This window comes from Syngnathus floridae, chromosome 17, assembly GCF_059516105.1.
Source record: "Syngnathus floridae isolate MCC-2025c chromosome 17, RoL_Sflo_1.0, whole genome shotgun sequence".
Classification (NCBI taxonomy): Eukaryota; Metazoa; Chordata; class Actinopteri; order Syngnathiformes; family Syngnathidae; genus Syngnathus; species Syngnathus floridae.
The window spans coordinates 6,856,106-6,879,216 of record NC_142429.1 but is presented as its reverse complement, the minus strand read 5'-3'; the positions used below and the strand labels follow the sequence as shown (position 1 = coordinate 6,879,216).

Genomic DNA, 23,111 nt, shown 5'->3' with positions numbered 1-23,111 from the left:
ATTAGGGATCGCCGTTTTGCGTCATCTGAGGAGAAAATTCTTTCAGAGAGGTAAATGTAATGTAGGAGCAGTCTTACCTGTTCAGTGCTTGAAAGGCTCCTCCACGTTGCTTAAAGGCCTCCTGGGGTGCCGTTCTAAAAAAAAAAACACCAAGAAAAATTTAATCTAAAATGAGTGAATGGAGCCGATCATTTCAACACAGGTGCACTTGCGCAATCTCCTGAGATTCAGCACAATAATTGCATTATTGGACTTTGCAGTTCTGTGTAGCCTACCGAGAGCTGTTTCTAATATTTTGATACTTTGCAACAAACTCTCAATAGGAAATAGACATTGACAGTTTCAATAAAATGTCAGCATTCTTTTTGATCGAGTGTCCTCGTATTTCACCAGGTGTTCTTTTACGAGAATGGCTGCCTGTTGGAAAAAAAGAATCAGAAGAAGCGAACTCACTGTCCTCTGGAGGAGTGGATCAACAGAGTAATGAGTGTCGAAGTACCGGGGCACACGCAGTTCAAAGCCAGCATGGCGTACTTGAACTCTTCCTCACACACCACATGATCTGCGGACAAGGAGGACAGCGGGGAACACGGTCAGTGCATTTGTGTGTGATTGAGAATGTCACGTGACACGCCACAGCCTATCACGATGCGCCTTTCAAATATCTGAACTGAAGTCATTAAATTGTATTGAAATCCATTAAAGGGTTACTCAGGTATTTCCTCTCTGAACTGTAAATGTCAGGTTCGAGGTTGACATTCTCAAACAGATCGGGCGGTGTCAGTAACCTTGATTTGACCTCACCTCGAGAGGGAGAAGGTCTCAAGCTAAAGGGGATTTTATTTAATCCCTTCCATTAGCAGCAAGATTTCCCCCTACGTCCTTGAAAGGTTCATTCAGAGTTTTTATTTGACCTTAAACGGTCATTGGTCCACTTATCACCCAAGTGGGTTAAATCATCTTGGGCGGGTAGAAAAAAAAATCTGGCTTATTCATTATGACTTTCTGTTTGTCAAATCAATCAGTAATAATTATTCTCAATCTAAAACCCACAAAACAAGCTTGAGTAGAAGGTAGAAATACGTGTCTGGCATTTCCACAGCAATTACCAAACGTTCCATTGTGCTGATCAACAGAAAAGACATTCCAAAAGACAAAATGTTCCTAATTCTAACTTTTTTTTTCTATATGATTGTAATGAGCCAATCAGCACACAGCACGTACTCGCTGCCGCCACTGCGGTGTAATTCTTAATTGTGTTCACTGGCCGGGGCTGGGCATCATAAGGCTGCGACGTGTCATGAATCTGTAAACAAGCACTGGATGGATCAACCATTGAGTCCAACAAACGGTTTCTTAAATCCCTCTGATGCAGGATTTGGGATTTTCTTTCTTTTTCATTCAAATTCTCTTGTAAGGAAACATAATTGGTCACAAAATGGACTCTGCATAGAATAGCCATAAAAACAAACTTGAATTAGCTGTGAGAGGTCAGTATGTGGATCGCACCTCCACTTTTGTACCCACCTGCAAACTTGACATGGAACTTGTTCTCTGGCTTGAGGATCTGCACGTACAGCGGACAGTTGGGAGCAAAGTCTTTCACCGCCCAGGCCCGCAGGATGGTTTGATGATCCTGGTCAAATTTGAGACGGGCGGCAGTGAAATTGAGATTGTGACAACTTTTGGCCAATACCGAGACCTCTCGATGGGCATTTTGAAAAAGCATAAACGGGTGTTAGAAGAGCCGAGTGTAACTAACGTACAGCAGCGATACGGTCCACTTCAAAACGGTTACTGAGGATGAAGCAGGCCTCGGCGTCATCCATCCTGCGGGCGGTTAGTGAGAGCGAGGAGGAGAGAATCGAGGGGAAGACACCAAGCAAGGCTTTTGTTAGTTTACTCTGAGACTTGACAAAAGCAGAAAACAAACAGCAGATCTTTGAAGAAGAACAGGAAATAAAAAGCCACCCTGAAGTGAATGAAGCAGGTGCGTTGTTAACAATAAGCATCTTTCATCGGACCGCCTGCCGAACTTATTTCATGTGGCAATGGAGAATGTTAAAAAGTGACAAAATGAACATTTGCCATTTTTTTTTCCCCTGTGTTGTTGCAGTGACTCACTTGGCCCGCATCAGGTCTTGGTCTTTGAGAGCAGAGCCCTGCAGGTAGATGACTCTCTGGGCCCACAGTGGAACATGAAGTACTCTTCGAACCTGGACATCCATTTCTGCCGGGCACAGGATCACGACGTAGTAATCCTGAACACACACACACACACACACACACACACATTTTGATCTTTGTCAGCACCCCAGAAAATCTCAACCTGATTGAACAAACTGTCCGTCTATTTTCTGAAATATTTGTCCTCGCTAATATTTTGTTATATTTAGTTCGGGCTAATTCGCATGACCAAAAGCCGTGACAACCATCTTTGATGTCAACAAGTTAACAGGCGCACCTGTTTTCCACCAACTGCTTTATTTAGCCTTCGTGTTAACCTCAGCCGGGAGAGAATTATGAATAAATCGCGCCGCGTGAAGCTATTGGCAGTCCACCTGCAGTCGAGGGTGAGCAAAAAACTCATTGAGGAAATCCATGAGAAGGTCTATCTTGAGGCAGCTGACACACAGCACCACGTGCTTCTCCGTCTGCGCTCGGTAGCGGCTGTAGTTTCCGCCCGACTTTTGCCGCTCCATCCACAGGAAGGCCAGCTGCTCAAACTGTTATCGGGATGACATCAGACACATTGGGCAGATGGACATCACATTAAAGTAGAGCATGAGAAAAACAGGTCACGTGCTCTCTGGCGTGTCTGATTCGGGAATAAATTTCGAGATATATTCCGATGGCAATATCAGTCGCAATTTCACATTCATTTATTCCAATAAAGTAATTATGTAGTTAATAGTTAATGTCATTTTTCTACGAAATATGGCAACAGGCTTCCATGACACATCCTCATTAAAAAGACACTTTTATGCCTCACTCAAGTCATCCATCAATATTTTTTTTAAAGACAGCTTTGAGTCTCAAGATGGTCATTCCCGTGCCTTTGTCGTGTATCGTCAACACAGTTGTACATGTTGCACACGTGTCCACAGATCCACGCATGCCACAATTTGCTCGGAGGCTGTTTTACTGTCGCTAGTGGTGCAGATAAACGGCATTGATTTTGCGCTGAGACATTGTCGGCGCCGTGTGAAAAGCTACGTGAATCCTTGGCAACAGCTTCATGCGATGACACGTTTGTCATTTGTTTACAGGAGAAAAAAAAAAAATCAAAAAGACATGACGGTCGCGTCAATATAACTTTCTGTATTTGCTGTAGCATAACAATGCCTGGTGAAGGTTTGAGGAAGAGAGCGTGCGTGTTTGAGTTGTGAAGGACAATGTAGGCGGTAAAAAAAAAAAGAAAAAAAAGCTAAAACCTGATGGTTTGAGGCTTCCCTGTGTAGGTCATGGCAGGACACACTACACGCATACACACGGGCTGGGGGGCCCAAATCTAAATGTCATGTGGTATTTATGGAAGAGCAGAGGGAGGCTGAATAGAAAAAAAAATGGACATGACAAGGCGGCCATGTTTATGATGCACACATTGTCAGTTTTATTTCAATTTTCTTGTTCATACTTCTTTTTTTTAGGGGATATTAGCTGCTGATGCTAACGTAGCTCGCCCACTTCGCCTCCATTTTTGACCTGCTGGGAGATGCACCATGATTGCGAGTTGTTCCGTGCAGGTGTCTGTGCATTTTATTCGAGGAAGTGAGTGAGTGAGTTGTCGGAATAAAAATAGCGTTGCAAATCAACGTAGGATGGATGAAGTGAGTCACCGCCGCACGTCTGCGCGAGCTCGTCTCAATGTAACCTTCGTTGAAGCGGGTTTACTAGGCTAAGTGTGCAATTCAGTCTTTCTATTGAGGGCGTCATTTTAAAATGGCTATTATGCAATTTCAAGTTGACCACCTGGAATAACATTACATTACATTACAATAACATTACTTTTTCTTTCTCTCTCACCTGAATGGGAAGCACAATAAGCGCCACAAAGATCATGATGACCACTAGCAGCTGCGAGGGCCAGATCTGCGGGGTGACGTCCCCGAAGCCCACCGTGGAGAAGGTGACCACGCAGAAGTAGAGCGAATCGAACAAGGTCAGGTTGTTGCCGGCCCGCTCCAAATGCTGAATGCCGCAGATGCTGTTTTGGTGAACAGGTAAGACAAACACATTATGTTGTTGAATGCTCGTGTCAATCCAAACTGAGCATTATTTTCGTTGACAGCACCTTTAAATGCGATCAAATGAGAATTTAATCTGCCAATTTTTTAGCTTTTGCAGGTGTAGCTAATGAAGTGTTTGAATTTTTTAACAGTGCGTTTGCTTGGTAGGCGGTTGGATGCACTCCAGAGCTACTGTGCGAAACTCTGCATATTTTTAAAGTCTTAAGTGTGTGAGATAAGAGCCTGTTGCCAAGATTAAGAAAAAGGTAAGTGTCCGCTTTGAGATTCATTATCAGCTCTGTGGTTGATCTTTCAAGATGCGCTCAGCCTTTGTTGCTTTGCAACAATCACCGATTGTTATGTCACGTCGCTATCTCATACTCGCAGTCACCAATTATCTCTGCTGTGTTTTATTCCCCGTTTTCATTCTCCCTCCATGTCTGTTGTTGCACGTTTCAGCACACCATTTTTTGCCCTCTTTCCTTTCACCCCACCTGTCGCCCCCTCCATCTCTGCTGTGAAATCACTTCCTGTCCATTTCATTTTGCAGTCCATACGGGGTACCCACCATGTGAACATGAGACACACCAACGTACTGATGAGTATCACCACTTGGTTGAACATGGCCGAGTGTGTCCGCTGGATGGCCCTGTGGAGATCGTTCTGCAGAGAGAGTGAGACGCAAGATGAGGCGTGCAAAAGGAAACGTGGCCTCAAGGTGCTCCGCTCAGGTTTTAAACACATCGGACGTGTGCTTGGTGGAGCGTGTGAGAAAGAATGTTTCCTTAAATAGTGGCTTTAACCCAATTCATCGCCAGGTCATCCACTTAGCACAAATCAACGTCCTTTTTTTCCCTTAAGGAAAAAAAAATGCAATTACCAGCAGCACGGGACTAATGGTTAGCATATCTGTCTCACAGTTCTGTAGTTTGATGATGACTGAATGTGCTCGACTCACTATCATGTTCTCCAAAGCATGTTTTGCCAGCCAGCAATTTAGGAAAACAGGAATGAAGAGATTTCTGAAGGAGGGCAGAATCACCTATGTGGGGGGGGGAAAAAAAGAGAGGCAGAAAGCACATCACTTGTGCTTCTCCAACAGAATGCATACGCAATCATCTCTCGCGGGGAAGCGAAAGCCAACTGTGTAAGCCATAAGTGCCGTATACTGTAGCAGCAGGTAATAAATGTGTTTTCCAGAAGGGGGGGGGGGGGGCTGTTTGAGAGTGCTTTCGGTGCTCACTGGTGCATGTTTTTCCACTCACAGTGATCATGAAGGGGACGGCGCTGATCATCTCCAGAATGAAGGGGACACGTAGTACTTGCTCCCAGACGTTGCCCTGGAAACGCAAAGCACACACAAGAGGTCAGGGAACTCCATTGTCATGGCGACCCCCGCGGGCGGGATTACCACGTAACAGGCCCGTTTAGCGAAAGGGGACATGAAATAAATAGACGGGTTATACAAGTCGCACGAGTGCCATTTAAGGAGAAAAACATTAATTCGGTCTGATCTGTCTGCGGTTAACTTTTTTTTTTTTTTAATGTGACCCCGTCTCCAAAGAGCGTAGGTGGACGTCCTCACATCATGTGTCCACAGGACCCGGTTGGCTTTAAAGCGCACATGGGGCCCTTCATGGGCTTATAGTGCCAAGTACATGAAAGGCACGGGCACATCTGGATGGATGGACGCCCTGCGGTAGCAACACGGGGGCTCACCCTAAAGTTCGTCTCATGCATCAATATTAAGGCGGGGTACACACGTGTTGGTTTCTAACTTCGTATTGAACAGCTTTAACATTTTTGGTGACACCATTTTTTTTTCCTAAAAAGTCTTCTCTCAGCAACTCACCTTGTAGCTAAGATACACCAGCAGCATAGTTTCTGAAAAGCTGATAAAAGCCACAAGCACCTGCAACGGGAGAGAGAGAGAGAGGAAAGACTGGCATTAAAGAGAGAGCGAGAGATCAGACGGGGAGTCGAGACTGTCTGAGAAGAGGGAGAGAAATTAGACATGGCGGAGATGTAAGAAGAGCGCGTGGGTGGCATCAGTGGGCGTGCTGATGATTGAGCTACTGAGAGAAAGTAGCTGATGTGAGCAACCAAGGGGGAACGTGCTGTCATTGTGTCCACTTTTATGTCCATTAGTGCGCCATTATTCGCATCTCATTAGATGTATGCAAGCGAAATGAGGATAAAAGCTCACATGCAAAATGTATATGGGGTCCTTGTGGGGGCATGTTTACAACATACATGATCTATTCTATCTGACCTGCAGGGCCCACAGGGGTAGAGGTCGTTCCACCCAGATGATCAGCTTCCTGCACAGTGGAAGGACATGACAGGAGAAGGAGCAAAGGTACGACCGATACAGACGCAGCAATTTTGTAGGAAATAGAACCAAAAAAATTGGAATTCATTGTCAAATCCAGACGACATGAAATACTGCGCTTGGGGCGCCGTCACATTATCGACAATACCATGCTAATGAATAAAATATGTCGTAATGGATATAACAGGCAGCAATTAGCAGCCGTGCTCCAAATGTTGCATTACCGTCCTTGTTAAAGTGGTAAACTCTACACAGGTCATTTATGCTGCTGTCCAAGCTGTTTCTTACTTAATGGAAGTGCCTGCGCGTGCGTGTGCGTGTCTATTATGCTCATAATTGGGCTATTTTCCAACAACAGGAGTGTCGATGTGCCCGCACAAAACCTGTCAGTGACTCACCCAAGAAAATAAAATTACAAACATTTTTGTGAACGTTCTACCAATTAGACTGCATTATTATTTTTTTACATTATTAAAGTTTATGCAAATAGACTTGATACTGTCAACAAATGCAAATGATAGCTAATTTAAATAACATTTTTCTCCCCTAAGCTTTCACCTTTTTTTTCCCCCCCAACAAGAGCATGGTCATGAGTGGCTGCTAAAATGGATAAGAAACTTGTAGCAGCACCATCAACAGCCCATGTTCTCATATTGTAGGCGAAAAGTGATATTCACACAGTCAACTAGAAATTTACAGCCTTATTGTGAGAAAAAGGTCCCCCCCCTCCCTTTCCAAAGACACCCTGGGGCCTATCATGGCTGCTTGCCTGCTTGATTCGACTCCTCCGAGTCGGCCGCCTGAAGCAGTAGGCGACAGCAGCCCTTCCCCGAGCTCGCCCTGTCAGCCTCCTGAGTCATTTGTTGCCGGAGCTTAGCCAGCGTCACCGACCACCAATTAGATCAGTCGGTCCCCGGGCTGGAACCACGGGATGGTTTTCCAAGGGGCCCGTGATCCACCACTTCCTGTTTTGCCCCCCCTCCCTCCCCCCTCCCGCTGCTGTATATTACGTGCTTTATCTCCACTAGATCGCTGTTGATTAGGCTGCACGGGCACTAGATACATATTATACTGACAACTAATCCATACGGCCGAATTGTGATAAATGAACGTGGATCTGGAATGTTCAATATCAGCTTGTGAATCGCATCAGTTAAGGCGAAGTCGTATTGATCGCGTTGGATAACGCTCCTGACCATTAAGGGCCCAGGCCAAGGGAGGTCATCACTCCTGATTTAAAGACGCGCCGCATGCTTACCAGTCAAATTCACTCCATTGGCGAGAGGATGTGTTTTGTTTGGTACAGTTGGCGCCACTCATGCTACAGGGATGAGGACACAAAAAAAAAAAAAAGTCAGTTCCTGTCTAGAATCCACTTGAATGTGCACAATGACGCTGGGTTGTGTTCTTCTCACCAGTCGGGCCTCCACTCTTGGGGATTGTCCAGCAACACTCTGACAATGTAGAGGAGGCAGCTCAGCACTTTGAGCGCAAAGTTAAACATTCGCACTCGCAAACCTGCAATAGAAAGATTGTGGGGATCCTTTAGATTTCATTGAGATCATGATGGTGAGGAAATATATTTTGGACCATGTGAAAAATAATACATCTTTTTAAATTTGTTGTTCAGACTGCTTGAAGTCAATCGTGCAAAACCAAAAGGTCAATTGAGGCACGTGTTCAAAAGCTGTAATGGTGTTGGCAACTCACTGGATCTTTGGTTTTTGATGAAGAACAGCTTGAGGCGCTCCTTGAACGTGTTCTCATTCACGTAGAACTCCACCTGTACCCTGAAGCACAGAAGGGAGACAAAAAAAAAAAGTCTAGAGACCACGAGCCGCACTGCGAGCGACAAAATCATATTGCGGATGAAAAGGGGTGATAATTATTTAAGCAAATCAAGTATTCGAAAAAGCACTTTTAATGGCTTTTCGGAGGAAATGGCGCTCCACTAGAGCCCGGTCATCCTCTGTCGCTCTCGTTAGCTGCGCTGATTGAATATAGAGCAACAAATGACTTCCCTCTGATATGACTGCTCGACATGGGAGTCCATAATTGCTGCTTTTTTTTCCCGCCCCTTTTCTATGCCGGCACCCTTCTGGCGAGAGCGACACGTGCGCATAAATACCCGCCTGCACGCGCGTGGGTTATTAGGATTATTACAGCACTCATGCAGAGACGTGATGGAAAACAACAAAGAGGCCCTGCCGGATTGTCCAGCATGGGAGCAGTCGGACTGGAGGTGACCGTATTTCCTGTTTGACCACTCAGTCTCCTTTCATCCGCCCTTTGGGAGTGGAATGACTCAGGTGGGGGGGGGTGGACTCCAGACCGGGCCTCAACTGTCGCAACGTCATTGGCCAGCGCGGGGGTTCCACTGTGACCCTTACACACACACATACACACACTTGTAGGGCGAGGGAGGTGCAAGCTTCCCTCTAGTTGCCACGGTAACGCAAGGACGGCTCGCCTCCCGCTTCCCTCGCAGATGTGAGCAAACATACTTGTGAAGGGCGCTCAGCCATGGGGTGCAAACCTGTTGACGCTTCGCCCCAACATTAGATGGGAGAAAACACGAGGGATATTTGCATACGGACTATGTTATAATGTATTCAGAAGGATTCGTGCGGTAGCGAGTCTGAACTAATCGATGCGCAGAGCAATCAAGCAATCGATATCGACGTCATGACAAAGTGATCCGTTATCAGCGATTTCCTGGCCGAAACATTTTCTACCTGGTTTTATAAAGGTGTTCGATAGAAATGAAAGTACCGCAGAAACTCACCTGCACCAAAAATATGAATAAAACATACCAGGAAAATAATAATAGTAAAGAATATTGCAAACTACCAGCAAATACATACTGCAAAGTTTTTGTTTCAGCACCGCCAGTCCCTTCCCAAAGACCACCAACTGAGGTAAACATGCAAATCCATTCATATACCCTTTGAGTCGTACGACGCAACCTCTGTTCTATGCATGGGGGCCCCGCCATTCACCAAAAATCCCTAAAGCTTATTCAAATGATGTCAGCGGAGCGCTTGTAAATGTCCCATGGGAAGAGGATCATGTGTCTTTCTGTAAGCTGCAGTCTTTTTCCCTCGAATGAACATGAGCAGTACGAAAGCCCGATAAGGCTTGGAGGGATTCAGGTGGAAAAACATGACATTACAATGGCTTTGTGTCCGGCTTGTAAATGTTAAAGAAAAAAAAAAGTCCACTGCACACTGAAGGAAGTCTTCCAAAAAAATGAATTGTTCATTAATGTTTGTCTCAAAAGTTTTGTCTTGCATCAGTGCTCAGCGAGTCCAAAATATGGCAGTGTGGCCGCTGTCAATGTTTGTCTCAGACTGGCCTTTTCCAACCATGCGCTCTCTTCATCCTGTCCATCCAAGTTTATCAAATGGATTCCATCTCAGCGTGCGACCGAGACTGTCTCCGCAAAGTAAAAACAGCAGCCGGGAAACAACAACAGTGGCTCGACATGCCATTTCAAGATAGGAAAACGCTGTATTTACTCACGGTGGGTCTCTAAAGCAATTTCTGATTTGAGTCCTGAATCAATTTGTTTTGTCTTTCTACTTTCAAGTGAGCCATAGCTGACATGATGCTGACTGACAACAAGTTTGTGGGTAAGGTTACGCACGTGAAAGAGTTGTCAACTGTGCCAGTGAAACTATGTCGTGAATATACAGACACACCGTGGGAGACTGTGGCTTCAACGAGGAGGACACTTTGAAACTCTCAGGCTCTCCCTGCTGCTTCCAAGCCACGCTGGCACGCCAATCATGACACAGCACCGGCCTTCTAATCACATGACGGGAAGACGAAAGAGGTTTCGCAGTCCGTGGCCAATGTCAACTTCAAGCCGGGAACGGCGGCCGTACGTGTGACAAGGTCAGTACTCGCATCCTGATTGATTTGTTCACGGAATAGATCTTATATCGAGTGGGTTAGGTTCCATAGCTTCACACAATAGGTAAAAATCTAGCATATTGGCAACTGTGGCTTTAGTATATATAATTTAGTAAGTATACTAAAAAAAAAAATTCAAATAAATAAAAATACAGTAAAGCAGGGACGCCAACAAAAAAATATAACCACTCAATACTGTCAGGTTTTTTTGTGTAATCTACTAAACAAAAATGGATGAAAACCTTATTTAACTTTCAAATTGATAGGCTGACCGTATTTCAAAACACAGAAATCAATTAAATGCATCAATAAATTTGGATGCGAGACGCCTTTTTTTTTTGGCAAGCGCCAACAGCGACCGATGCTTTATTTCCAAGATCGAAGAAGGACAAGCAGAAAGACTGATGACAAGCTCACCTCTAAAAGGAGACGGCACAAAAGGAAACACATGACTGCTAATTCACTCTTGGTGACGCCGTTTTCATTTGTTACAAGAAATATGCGCATTCATTTGAAGTACGCCACGGAAAACTGCTGACAGCCATAAAGTAGCGGGAAGTTTATTACGCTGCGTCCTGTACTCTGTCATCTCTAGAGAAGAGAACACTGTTAAAAAAAAACCGACAATAATATCACGGAACCTCAAAAATGAGGACAAGAGGCAAGTAAATTGCTCGAATAATTGCTCAAGAGTCAAGATGCACTCTTGTTCTGACGTTGTTGAAATGATTGACACAACACCTTGCCGCTGACCCACATACGGCAGGATGTGGGATAACAAAGAAAAATTAGGCCTCAATACAAAGAAACATTTTCACCCTTGAGTGGGGCTCGACTTCGGGTCCCCGTGAAGAGGGAGGAAAATCTTATTAATTCCACACGTCGCTAGCAGGAGATTGATTTGAACACTTCAGTGAAACAAGCGGACTTTCATAATCGCTTAATAATGCCTGAAATCTTAAAACGCTCCACAGGTGACCTCGGTACTTGCATCCGGGGATTTAAAAAAAAAAAAAAAAATCTGCTTGATTCGGATGGTATGGACTGATAAATTATTTTATTACTTGCTATTACTAATATCCAAACAGGGAAAGCCCAAGAATACAACACAGACAAAAGTATCCACTCATGTTATTCAAAGGACATATTTTAAACATTTTACTGCTCTTAGAAAAAATACACACAAGATTTACAAAGTCCCTAGCTAGCATCCAGAACAGCTCCTTTGTGTGCTCTCCAAAGTTGAACCAAAACAAACAAAGCAGCATTTTATTAGGCTCATTACCTGCGGAGGCAACGTTCTGAAAACTTTCAAACTGTCAGTTCATTTAAAATAGCGCATAAAACATGATTTATTTTACTGCAGCATTTGTTTTGATTTAATAATCTTTTTTTTGATTAGCTTCATCTTAAACATTTTATTCTGTTTTAACTCCGTGTTGTTTTTAAAATGTTCCTTTATTGTAATAACTTTTACTGTTAACTTTTTATTGACTTAATGTATTCTTTGACGTTTTTAAAGCACTTTAATATGAATTCCGCATTACAAATAGACTCGCTGGTCTAGACTGTGACTCCAACAGGCTAAGTTGCTAACAAGTTGCTAACCACTCTTCCAACATTTCAAACTCTTGCAATCTCCAAAATGCATCAAGAGAACAGATGCCAGATTGTTTGGGTAATAAATAAACCCCAAAGGACGTTTCTTGTTGGTAATTCAGGTTAATTCACAGCGCACCTGCTGTCCTAACACAATGCTACAAGATAACAAGTCAGGCAAGACAAAAGTGTGAATGTGAGTGTGAATGGTACAAACCAATCCAGGGTGGATCCCGCCTCTTGCCCTTTAAATCTGCATTGTGGAACAAAAAATATACTTTATCTCCATGTACTTCCATACATCATCCGCGCTCGGGCCTTTTGCTCCCTGACGTCAGCCTTGCCTCACCCCCTTGGCTGAATAGAGCGTTCACAACCCACCGCTCGTTAGAAACACTTTGTCTCAGAAGAGAGGAATAATCGCACAGTGAATGAAACAATATATCACTCACTATGAATAACTCCATTAAAACCCAAGCGCCAATCTGTCCCCCCACCGTCTCCTCACGTTACATTTTCCGTAGATGAGAGCAGAAAATTGCCATCATATCAACTCTGCGTGAAGCGCCCGTCTGTCTTATCTTAAATCAGTGCAGTAAAAAAAAAAGAATGAAATGTGAGAGGAATGGCCGCTGTGGCCGATGCAGTAGGAGACTCTAACACGGTTTGGGAATGAGGCAGGCGTGATCGGCGACCACGCGTGTTAGTGATCCGCCTCGCGAGCCGGGAGAGGCCCTCCGGCACCATCCGACACCAGCCGGGACTGGAATTACAGCGGTCGACCGTTAACGCCGGTTGTACCTGCGCCTGCAGTGCTGTCTGAATCTACAAAAGTCTTAAAAGCGGGAGGACTGTTTCCAAAATTCAACGTTTTGTTGGATTGCGATGGTGGCTGAGTAGTCCCATCGTGACGCTGACGGCAAATAGGGAACCCAAAGCCCTTTCGCAAAAACAGTTGCTAGCAGACTACTTCCTGGTTAATGGAGGGTGGCGGAAGACATTACGATTAAACCCTTGCAAGTGTTGAAATTGTATTCTGAGGGAAAAGGTTCCATTGCGACTCATTTAGACACAAACGCTGGTGCACTTTTAATGGCTTTTGTGAACATGCTAACAGCGTAAACATCTAATAAGTACATTTGTACACAAGCTGCTATGCTGTGTTAAAAAGAATCAAACAATAAATAAATAAATGCAGTAAATTCAAAATTTTAAATCAAGAATCGAAATACCTAAATTGCGAACTTTTAAGTTTTGCTGTTGATAAAATTAACTCTCCCGCATTTAACAATAAGGAAACAAAAGTGTACAGAAGCAATTGTCCCAATTATTTTTAACTGTAGAACAATTGATTCTAAAAAATATTCAGTAGCTGTAGACCGGCTATTAGAAGGAGCTTTTCCTTGCAAACCTAGCCAGGAAACAGCCATGTTCCTCAAAGGATGTCTCATTAGGACTTTGGACTTCTGTGAAAGCACATTGAACGCTTTTCACCTTTGCCAATATCAATTATACTTTATTTTTAATTAACCCGAAGGGACACACGTCGTGTTGGCATATTGGTCTTATTAGGCATCTCCGCTCCCCAGGCCGCAGCCAACCATCGACCATGTCATTCCTGTTACCCGTTTTTCCCCCAGCCTACAATTTCACAACTCCACCCCACAATTCTTCACATCTCATACGCTAAATACCCAGAAAGGCGCGCTTGTACCTTTAAAGCCATAAATATTAACCATCAGTGAGGTGGTGGGGTGGAGTAGACTGAGATGAAGCGTGAGGAGATACCAAAGCGACGTTGTTTTGAGGACAAAAAGCATGTTGGTAATTCCAGAGAGCTCCAGCTGTGCAGCAATGCATCTATAATGTTTTGTTTGATGCACCACTGTGCCGGGAGCTTGTTTATTTTTATGAGCGTGCTTAAAAAACTGGTTGAGAAAAGCCAAACCAATAGTTTTAGTTAAAAATAAAATAATTTCTCTCTATTTCACTAACACTTTTTGAATTGAACTGCTGGAACAAGTAAAGGGCATCATCGAACAGGCGGCCTGTTTGTAGCTAACAAGTCCAGGGATGCTAATAAACACGAATAACACGTATACGAGTCACAGGTTTCATTTAAAAATTCTTGCCATGGTCCTGCAACAAAGTGTCGAGTCATCTGGCATCCTCTCAAAAAAAGGACACCATCTGATTCACTGCCAGAGGATATAAAAGTAGTACATTTGATGAGAGATGTGGCTTTAAAATAAAAGAAACACCTGGACACATAAAAAAAACATGTATTTGCAAAAGCAATTGTTCAACTTGGCAGGAATCTCACTGTAAACTCCCTTTCACACAACAAAAAGGCGTCTCTCATTTATCCCTCATACAAAATGACTTTTTTTTCCCCCCTGTCATACCAACTGGCCAATAAACACAGCCACTGTTTGCAGCTCCTCCAACTGATCTTCCCAAAGTCAATGTTATAAATCACGCAGGCAACAAAAAACGATTCAGAGTAAAACTTCACAGCCTCAAATAAAATATTCACTATGTAGTAAAAGTAAATCAACTCTATTGATACTATCTCGAAAATGTAATCACTGCTCTGCGTCACATATCAAATATTCGCTCGATCCCCCGCCACCAGATGGCGCTGTGTTCCGTTTCCTTGATTATTTTCAGTTCTATCACGCAGCGTCTTTTGTGCGGCAAAATTATGTCAGCCGAGGGCCTTGGGTTGCATTTCAGCAGATTACAGGAACGCTTTTGAACGACACTTCAATTCAAGACTCTTGAATCAGATCTCGAGGGATGGGGCGTGAGTCAAGAGGTTAAAGGGGTTTAAGAGCGACAATGTGTTCATGCGGCAGGGTTGCGGTCGGTGGCCCCACGTGGTGCTTTGAGGCGCCGACGACTTTGTTTGCTTTCTGGTTAAAGGGCTATTCCGCCATTAATGCAGCGTGGCAGCAAAACACCGTGTGATGCGCCGGTAATTAAGACCTCTGTCACTATCAATCTCAACTCAGCCCCGCTTTTTAATCCAGCCGCTTTATTGCAGCTAATGATCCTCTCGCCACGGAGATCACCATCTTACCCTCGCCGTTTTCCCGTTTGTCTGTGACAGCTTTTAGATGATCACAAACGCACGCAATGAAGCGTGAATAAAAAAGTGTACTCATCTCATTTGCATAGTACAAATAATAGCCAGTGGAGTGTTATTTCCTCAAACAATATGGGAATAAATTAAGTATTACAATTTGTCAAGTGAAAGTGGACTTTAAAACTAAACTTTATGCTTTCTTAGTTTGCTTGTTAAATTATGCAGGTGACAAAGCCTTGTGGAGCTCTACAGTCAGGTGGGTTCTCTTTGCCCAGGAAATTTTAGTCACAAATGCCCTAAACACTTTGAAATTACAATGACAATTGACCCAAAAAAAAAATCGTTTGCCATTGTGGAACCACCAAAAGGTCCACCATGTTTGCAGGGTCACTCAGGTTGCTGGAAAATAGTCGAGTTAAGTTATGAACTTTACTAGCAATCCTCCCCATCCTCCCTCTTGCGATCATCAAACAAACACAGGCTGTATACTTAAGAGCTTGTCCTTATTCACTTGATCTTTCTGTGTTTGCAGGGTATTGCAGCAACATCTGTGAGACCAACACAGCCGCAGACACACACACTTCTCGGCCAAAGCAATCCCAAAGCACCCCTCCTTTTGTTTACATTCCCCGGAGAAATGTCTCAAGTGAGATTGTTGGACTGTAACTGCCGTGCTCCCCGTGCCAAAGCTTCGTGTAATCAGGTGACTGGAGGCCATGCTGCACTCAGAAATTTGAGAGCTCCATCCAATTCACAGACAAATTACTAGCGGTAAGTGAACAAGAGAAAAGCGCTCTCAGGCACAAAAAGTGACTGACTAGTGCTGACCTCAACTAAAATCATCTCAAAAGCTTGTGTTTGGAACTGCGCCAGCATGATTTCCTCCGGGCTAAAAGAAAAACAAAAAACCTGAATTATCCAGTGAAAGCAATGGGAGAGGAGGATGAATCAAGTGGATGTCTTCAATTCTTGTACAGCGAAGATTGCAAAACTACCTTGAGGCCTGCGTAGCCACGTCTCAATTTTTTTCTCACAGGTATGTATAAAATGTTTAGTCACATAACTTCTTTTTGACTACGATGTTAGAGAAGCAGTCTAAAATAATCATTCAAATTGTACAAGAACAAGAAACTCCGACATCACAGCTAGGTAAGTAGGTATAGCTAGCTAGCTAGGGTAGGTAGTGAGGTCGGTGGGTCAATGAGATGTCCTTCCTGCTCTCAATTTGACATCTCACTAATGAATTCCTTGTGGGCACATGGTTGAGTTTGCTATTCCATAAGGGTTTATGCGAAACATGATGTGATAAACGTCTCGTTGACTCGCCGCGTTATCAGCGCTGACACTAGCAGATGGAGTAGCTGACGTTTATGCGTGGCTGAGCCTCAAGCTGGTGCTGAAGGTTCAAATGTGCCATTATAGTCTCTCAGTTATTTGGAAATCGTTTATAAATATTTGCGTAACTACGCCAGGGTCATTCCAAGCCAACTTTGTAGTTAAAAACAGCCACTCGAGCTCTGACAAGCCCGCGAGTGATCTTCAGACTTTGTGTCAAATGCAGGTTGAGGTTTTCCCATTAGACGTCCTAATGAAATATCCATATTAAGCACCGTATAGCACGTCAAATCTGTCGGCCTGCAAATGGAGTGTAAGCAAAGGTTAATTGCCAGTTACTGGGAGCAGCCACTTGAAATTGCCTGCCCAGGTGGCAGATGGTCCACTATGAATCTCTGCTATTATGACAGCGGGAGACGGGAAAAAGGTGCATGCAACATCTTGATCTTTTGTGCCACATTCCACCCCTACAAGGTTTGAGAAAGAGATTTTTTTGGGGGGTGTATCACGCATGCACTTGCAAAAAAAAAAGATGAAGTTAGTAAGAAGTGCTTTTATGTCGTTTTTGGCCTCTCGTAGAACAGCTTGTGCATGTGCGCATACGCTAACAAGTGGACCTGTTGCAGCATCACTCCACAGACGCAAGCTGCGAACAAATCCCAGAAAACGCCAACTGCACGCAGATGACGCTCCCACTTTTGCACTCGTTTTTATTTGCGCAAAAAAAGTGCGTGCGTAAAAACAAGCAACCCCGTCGGCCGCACGACTTTACCTGTCGTCGGTCTGCCAGTCCCCGAGCAACAGGTCTCGGAACCGGTACCGCGGGGGCAGCGGGAGCACCTCCTTCTCCAGTTCGACCATCCTTCTACCTCGGGGCTGCACCGAGAGACGCGGCGCGCGCGCGGATCACCGCAAAAACCTCCGTACGGAGGAGGGGGAACCACCACCCCAAAAATCTCCGCTCCTCCTCGTAGTCCTTATAATAGCATCACCATCGGCGACATGGTGCTTTCTGATCGACTCGGCTTCCTAATTACAATTCGGCTGCACTTGCCCCCGCGCCGAGGCAACAGGTTGCGTCTGCGAATCCACTTTGGCAGCTGAAGAGCAACTGGTTGCTTGCGTCGCTCGTCCGCAGCATCCTCCCCGCCTGAGCTCCACATGCATCGACGCGCTCGCTGCAAGTGTACGACCAGCCACTGGGGATTAGCGATGCCACCACTTGGATGTGCGTGCGCGCGCGAGCGTAGTACACGACCAGCCTGGCCACTTTATTAGGAACACCTACGCATTCTGTCATATTTTTTCAAGAATGGTCATTATGACTTGAAAGTAGTAATGATAAAATGCATCTGTGGGGGTAAAATAGCTTTCGATAGCACCATGCTGTGCCTCTAATTTGATATACAAAAAGCAGCATGCCCGAGGAAAAACAACCAAAGACCGAAGGTGCAACTCATGAGGTGTCATTTGTTGTGCGCTTTTCTTTATGGCCTTAGCAATAATTGTTATTGCTTTGATATATATATATATATATTTTTTTTTGCAACAAATGATTGACTCCTTTTTTCCTGATTGTTTTTCCACAGGCGCAGTGAGAAGCACAAGATGGATTCATAATGGCCCATCATTTTTGTTGTTGCAGTTTTGCAGTACATCACAATGAGGTAATTCTAATATTATACGCACTTCTCCATAATAATCAATTTTAGTCAAGGCAGATGTGATTATATAAGATCTTATTTAGGTTGTGCAGGTCTACCAAATGAAGCGGCTGGTGTATTTATTAATTTTAAAAAAAAAGTAATACGATATATATCAATTAAACACCATCCTCCATCAACACCTTCGCCTCATTAGGAGAATAACAGAATAAGGCAACGGGAATCCACGCAACCCCTTCAAGTGTCCATCACAACTGCCTACCACTGAGTTGTCGGTGCACTTGAAAGTTCCAATACTGCTCTTTAATGAGCATGTTTGTCATGTTGCTTTTCTGAAACAGCTCCCCCCTCCCCCCGATACATGACAACGCGTCCAATTAACGCAGTGAAAGCCTTAAACACTTTTCTGGGGCCCGGTAATACGATTCTGCACGGCTTGGCAACTAACCCCCCCCCCCTTCCTCTTTTTCACCAGGCATATTCCAAAATAAACAGCTAACACCCATACTGTAAATATAATCCTGCGATTAATTAAGATATCATAATCGCATAGACGCAGTGAGGAAAGAATATGGGCGTATTTAGAAGGGGGGGGGCGCAATATGTGCTTTTAGTTTGCGGAATCACTTTGCGCTGGAGTGCAGAGCTGTCACTGCTTCGCTTGGGAGATTATTCAAAAAGAGGTACACACTGGGCCAAATTTGAGAATTATTATGAAAATTGTGAATCAATATCCCAAGATAAGGTCCGTTTGTCCTTCTATAAGAACAGTTAAAAATCAATAGATGTTAAAAATCAGTATGCATGTGCCCTCGCTTCACAGAAGGATGCAAATATTATCTTAAGAGGACCAGCGTCCATTAGTCATCTCCAAGTGAGCATTATTTATCAGCCATGACCAATTGCTATTGATGCTCCATTGGTTTCTTGTGTGTATGCAGATATTTTGCCCTCTGCTGGATGTAACGACAAGCACCCACTTGGCTCGTCTTGTCGCGATGTACAGCAAAGTGCACGCTCTCATCACATTCGTGCTTGCGATGACAAATGAACACGCCTCCTTTTAACACACCCATCCGTGCAAAGAGCAAGACAGGCGAGGCGAAAAACCCATTTCTCCTTTCAGGTGGGTGGGCCTCACCGCGTAACCATAGCGACAGCACCCCAAAAATAAAAAAAAATGGTGCGCATCCCGTGAGACACGCTTTGGTTTTTTTTTTTTTCCCCCTTTCCAAACCTCATTTAAACCTTATTCCGTGGCGTATTATCATAATGTCGACTCTGAGGACAATTTGCAAAGGCTGCAGGTTGTTTGCCTTGCCACATAATAAAAGCTCCATCTCGGTGATCTAAAGCCGCAACCCCCCCCCCCCCCCCCAAACGCCCACGCGCCCACAAAACAGGGCAATACAAATGTAACCAACGAATAAAAAACAATCATCTGTTTAAGAAACGATCTGTCGCTGTTCATCTGCGTGATCGATTAGCTGCATCTATAAAAAAAAAAAAGGATTGTCTCTGAGGTGTTACTCTAAAGTGATGTTGACGGAGGCCAGAGCATCCACAGCCCAGCCGGGGTACTGGTCACGGGACGGGAACATACGGCGCATGAAGGCTCGTATAAAGTCTGGGAAGCGGCCTTGCACGATACTCTGTCGCACGGAATGCATCAGGTTGAGCTGCAGGGAAGAAAAAAAAACATGTGGGATTATGCCATATTAGATTAAAATTACATTCCAATCTGACATTCTTAATTGGATTTGAATCGACTTCATGATGTAGTAGAATGCAATTTTTAAATCGAAAAAAAAAAAAAAAGCTCAATCTGACCTGGCCAGAAGGCTTTATTTATTTTCTATATATTTTATATATTTATTTTCAGGAGTTCAGTGCTTAAGGAGGACAGTCGGCCATCTTCTTTCCTTGCAATTTTATAGTCATGAGTGCATAAACATCTCCACGGCAAGCTAACATCGACCTCCGTAAATGCTAACGGGGTGTTGGTTAGCGTTGTTATTCGGCAAACGTATTGTGGGGGGAAAAAAAAATATTTGTAACAGTGCTAAAAAGGCTCATCCTTCACCCTTTGGCAGAGCGGGGTTCATCGATGAGTCGCCATGTCACCCGGTTTGTGCGGCTCAAATGGGATAGGGAGGCCCTCTTTTGAATAGTGATGTGTTGTATAAGTAGACAGCTACAGCGTGAGTGTGTGTGTGATGCCGCGGGACGCGTGTCACAAGGGGACACTCCTCACTGTTGTGTTATTGTCGTTTTGCACAGTTTGAAGGATGAGTCATATATCACGCTCTGTCTGTCACAGGGAATCTCTCACTGAGCTCAGAACAAAAGAGGGGCATTTGATTACTTGATTTTATCTCCAGTTGATGACAAGTCATCATTGCAGCACTACCCCCAAGAAAAACAATTGTTATTCCATGTTTTTTTAAAAAGGACATTGTGTTGTAAATATAAAAAAAAGAAAATGTGAAAAAAACATTTTCATGAAGTGTAATTAAGAAAGTCACAAGTGTTTTGTGCCTTTAAGGGGCGTGGCCTAGTATCAGGCGTTAGGGTCGGTATTGTCGGCTGCTTCATGCACTTGTTTTCATTTTCATTTCCTGTGTGTGACTTTAGAGGCTTCTTTTTCCCGGAAACGTGTGACCTAATGTTGCACTGTGTTATTTCCCTTTGTGTTGTCTGGCATTAAATGTGTCTTGAAGAAAGTCGGTCGCTATAGTTACCTGGTAGGCGATGTTGTGGATGGTGATGTGATGCATGGCTGCTGTGTCGCTCTTAAACAGAGCATGCAGGTACGCCCGGCTGTGTCTGAAACAGAACAAGCGTGCCTTTACATATAAGTTGAATTATATATTTGGAACTTTTTTTTTTCCATTTCAGCGTTTATAAAAGTCCTCTGAGGGTTGTACTAACATCATTTAAATATAATGCAACACAACTGCGAGCTTTTTTGTTTGTTTTTGTAAGGCTTCCTCTGAGGTTTGTTTGTACAAGTACGCAGCAGCTTTTAATAAGACCCAAAACGATATACTGTATCAATAAAATCTGCTTTGGCAAAAATAATTGTGCAGTTATGCTTCTCATGCTGAGAGGTTTTTAATATGTTGATCTGGGCAACAGATATTGTTAATGAAAATTTACAGATGTAGTTCTATCCCTTTACAAGTCTGGCCAACCTTTTGCAGGTGGGACACTGGCAGTCAGGATCAATGGGCTTGAAGTCCTTGGCATACTGCTTGTGCTTGACCTGCAGGGATCCCCAGGGTACCAGCGCCGAGCCGAACCTCTGAGGAATGACAGGCGTGACTGAATTTATCTCCTTTCAAAGTCAAGTCACATCGGAAGGAGGATCTTACCGCTGTGCGTGTGGGAAAGACGCAGTCGAACATGTCGCAACCCAGAGCGACGCACACCACCAAGTCCACGGCGTACCTGTGGCACGGATTGCAGGTCAGTTCAACCTTGACCACACTGTGAAGCGTCAACTTCAGTCCTCCTCTGTACTTACCCAACGCCCATCAGGTAGCGAGGTTTTTCTCGAGGTAGGTGGTCAGTGCTGAGCGTCACCATCCGCCAAAAGTCATCCTTCTCTTCCCCTCCGCTTAAGCCCCCGATCGCAAAGCCGGGAACGTCACGTTTAGTCATTTCTATGAGACATGCAGGGGAGGTTCGGTAACTATTCACTTAGACACTTCATTAGGTACGCCACTGAATGACATTCAACACAAAATGCATAGATGGGTTCAAGATCGAACCCTAACAGCAGAATAAGACCGAGTACCATCGAGACAGGTTTTGCGAAGCCCGGCGTTCAGCCCGCCCTGGATGATGGCGAAAAGGTTTTGCTTGTGCGGATTCTTATTGGCTGTGATGCAGCGATCAAGCCAGCGAATGGATCTGTGCATGGCCTCCTCCACACGTGGCCCCGTCACTGTGCTGCTCACTACGTCGTCCAGCTGCATCATGATGTCTGAACCTGGACGAATTTGGCGATTTGGGCTATTCAAGAATCTTTGCAGTACATTGATGTGGAGGAACCCACCAGTGGGTTTGCCTTGGGCCCCTGTAATTGCCAGGAATCACTGACCTAGGCTGTTCTGTATGGCGATGGACTTTTCCGGACTGAGGAGGATGGTTTCTCCATCATAGGGTGACTTGAATGTGACCCCTTCTTCGGTCACCTCGGAGAGCTCCACAAGAGATACCATCTGGAAGCCTCCGCTGTCCTTCAAAGCAGTGGAAAGAATCATATTTTGAACTGGTTTCGTACTGCAAGATAGAATATCACCTTAAAAAGTTACCGTCAACAGATTCCTTTTCCAGTTCATAAATCCATGCAAACCATTGGCCTTTTCGATCAAATCCGGTCCCTTTGGAAGCAGAACAAATAAAGGGGAGGGGGGGGAGAACACTTTAATTGGTACGCTGTTGAAAACATGTCATCTATGACAGGATGAACAGTTAAATGCTCTTCCACTAGATGGCATAAGGCACAATTAACCTTTGCAACCACTTTTTGATGACTGGTGTGCCTTGACATTTTTTCAAATATGTGCCTTGGCTCAATAATGGTATCCAAGGCAACATCTTTGCATGCTATCTAGAGATTCCGTACCGGCCTCATCCCCAGGTGGTACGTGTTCCCGAGACATATCTGACATCCGAGAGCATCCAGTTGATCCGAGGTGATTCCCTTCATGGTCCCCTGAGTGCCGACCGGCATGAAAACCGGCGTGCTAACGACGGAGTGCGGCAGCTTCAAGTCGCACGCTCTTGCTTTTGTCACCGGACACTCGGCGACGATGTGTAAAGTGAGGGGAGACGCGATGGCGAGCGCTTTCTTTAAAGACATGTTCGTGCACGACTGTGTTTCCACGCAAGGTCTGGTGGCGGCCATGTTGGTGTGAGTCACGTGACAGGGAAGTGGTTTG

The 23,111-nt window shown here is 44.5% G+C and overlaps 2 protein-coding genes and 1 long non-coding RNA gene across 21 annotated transcripts in view; 1 reads left to right on the top strand and 2 right to left on the bottom strand.

Moving 5' to 3' along the window:
- kcnt2b (potassium sodium-activated channel subfamily T member 2b) overlaps window positions 1–18,714 on the bottom strand; it is a 24,252-nt gene extending 5,538 nt beyond the window's left edge. For both annotated transcript variants that reach the window (XM_088358911.1, XM_088358912.1), the window contains exons 1-16: window positions 17,271–18,714; window positions 8,272–8,351; window positions 7,977–8,079; window positions 7,820–7,882; window positions 6,502–6,550; window positions 6,082–6,141; window positions 5,495–5,569; window positions 5,188–5,271; window positions 4,798–4,892; window positions 4,027–4,207; window positions 2,562–2,726; window positions 2,125–2,261; window positions 1,767–1,830; window positions 1,528–1,636; window positions 454–562; window positions 78–134 (exon numbers count right to left, since the gene is read on the bottom strand). In XM_088358911.1, coding sequence (XP_088215037.1) covers window positions 78–134; window positions 454–562; window positions 1,528–1,636; window positions 1,767–1,830; window positions 2,125–2,261; window positions 2,562–2,726; window positions 4,027–4,207; window positions 4,798–4,892; window positions 5,188–5,271; window positions 5,495–5,569; window positions 6,082–6,141; window positions 6,502–6,550; window positions 7,820–7,882; window positions 7,977–8,079; window positions 8,272–8,351; window positions 17,271–17,359 — 1,520 coding nt within the window. In that variant the 5' untranslated portion in view covers window positions 17,360–18,714. The remainder of the gene's footprint in view (window positions 1–77; window positions 135–453; window positions 563–1,527; window positions 1,637–1,766; window positions 1,831–2,124; window positions 2,262–2,561; window positions 2,727–4,026; window positions 4,208–4,797; window positions 4,893–5,187; window positions 5,272–5,494; window positions 5,570–6,081; window positions 6,142–6,501; window positions 6,551–7,819; window positions 7,883–7,976; window positions 8,080–8,271; window positions 8,352–17,270) is intronic.
- Window positions 1–21,630, top strand: part of LOC148384024 (uncharacterized) — a 27,955-nt gene extending 6,325 nt beyond the window's left edge. For 8 of the 18 annotated variants that reach the window (XR_015853584.1, XR_015853587.1, XR_015853585.1 and 5 more), the window contains 16 exons: window positions 394–592; window positions 2,117–2,252; window positions 3,651–3,771; window positions 4,039–4,223; window positions 4,382–4,495; window positions 4,780–4,947; window positions 5,332–5,409; window positions 5,497–5,595; window positions 6,508–6,588; window positions 9,957–10,084; window positions 10,151–10,193; window positions 10,257–10,458; window positions 15,696–15,934; window positions 16,015–16,199; window positions 18,088–18,165; window positions 21,366–21,513. This is a non-coding gene — a long non-coding RNA (uncharacterized LOC148384024). Of the gene's footprint in view, window positions 1–393; window positions 593–2,116; window positions 2,256–3,650; window positions 3,772–4,038; window positions 4,224–4,381; window positions 4,496–4,779; window positions 4,948–5,331; window positions 5,410–5,496; window positions 5,596–6,507; window positions 6,589–9,910; window positions 10,085–10,150; window positions 10,194–10,256; window positions 10,459–15,695; window positions 15,935–16,014; window positions 16,200–18,087; window positions 18,166–19,103; window positions 19,289–21,365 lie in introns of all 18 variants that reach the window. The other 10 variants (XR_015853582.1, XR_015853580.1, XR_015853581.1 and 7 more) reach the window with 10 other exon arrangements.
- On the bottom strand, window positions 19,590–23,111 carry qtrt1 (queuine tRNA-ribosyltransferase 1). Its single transcript, XM_088358924.1, has 9 exons — window positions 22,796–23,111; window positions 22,482–22,550; window positions 22,268–22,406; window positions 21,962–22,156; window positions 21,689–21,827; window positions 21,537–21,612; window positions 21,357–21,466; window positions 20,904–20,988; window positions 19,590–19,841 (listed from the first exon to the last, which is right to left on the bottom strand). Exons 1-9 carry the CDS (start codon window positions 23,075–23,077, stop codon window positions 19,689–19,691), a joined length of 1,248 nt encoding a protein of 415 aa, XP_088215050.1. The 5' UTR covers window positions 23,078–23,111; the 3' UTR covers window positions 19,590–19,688.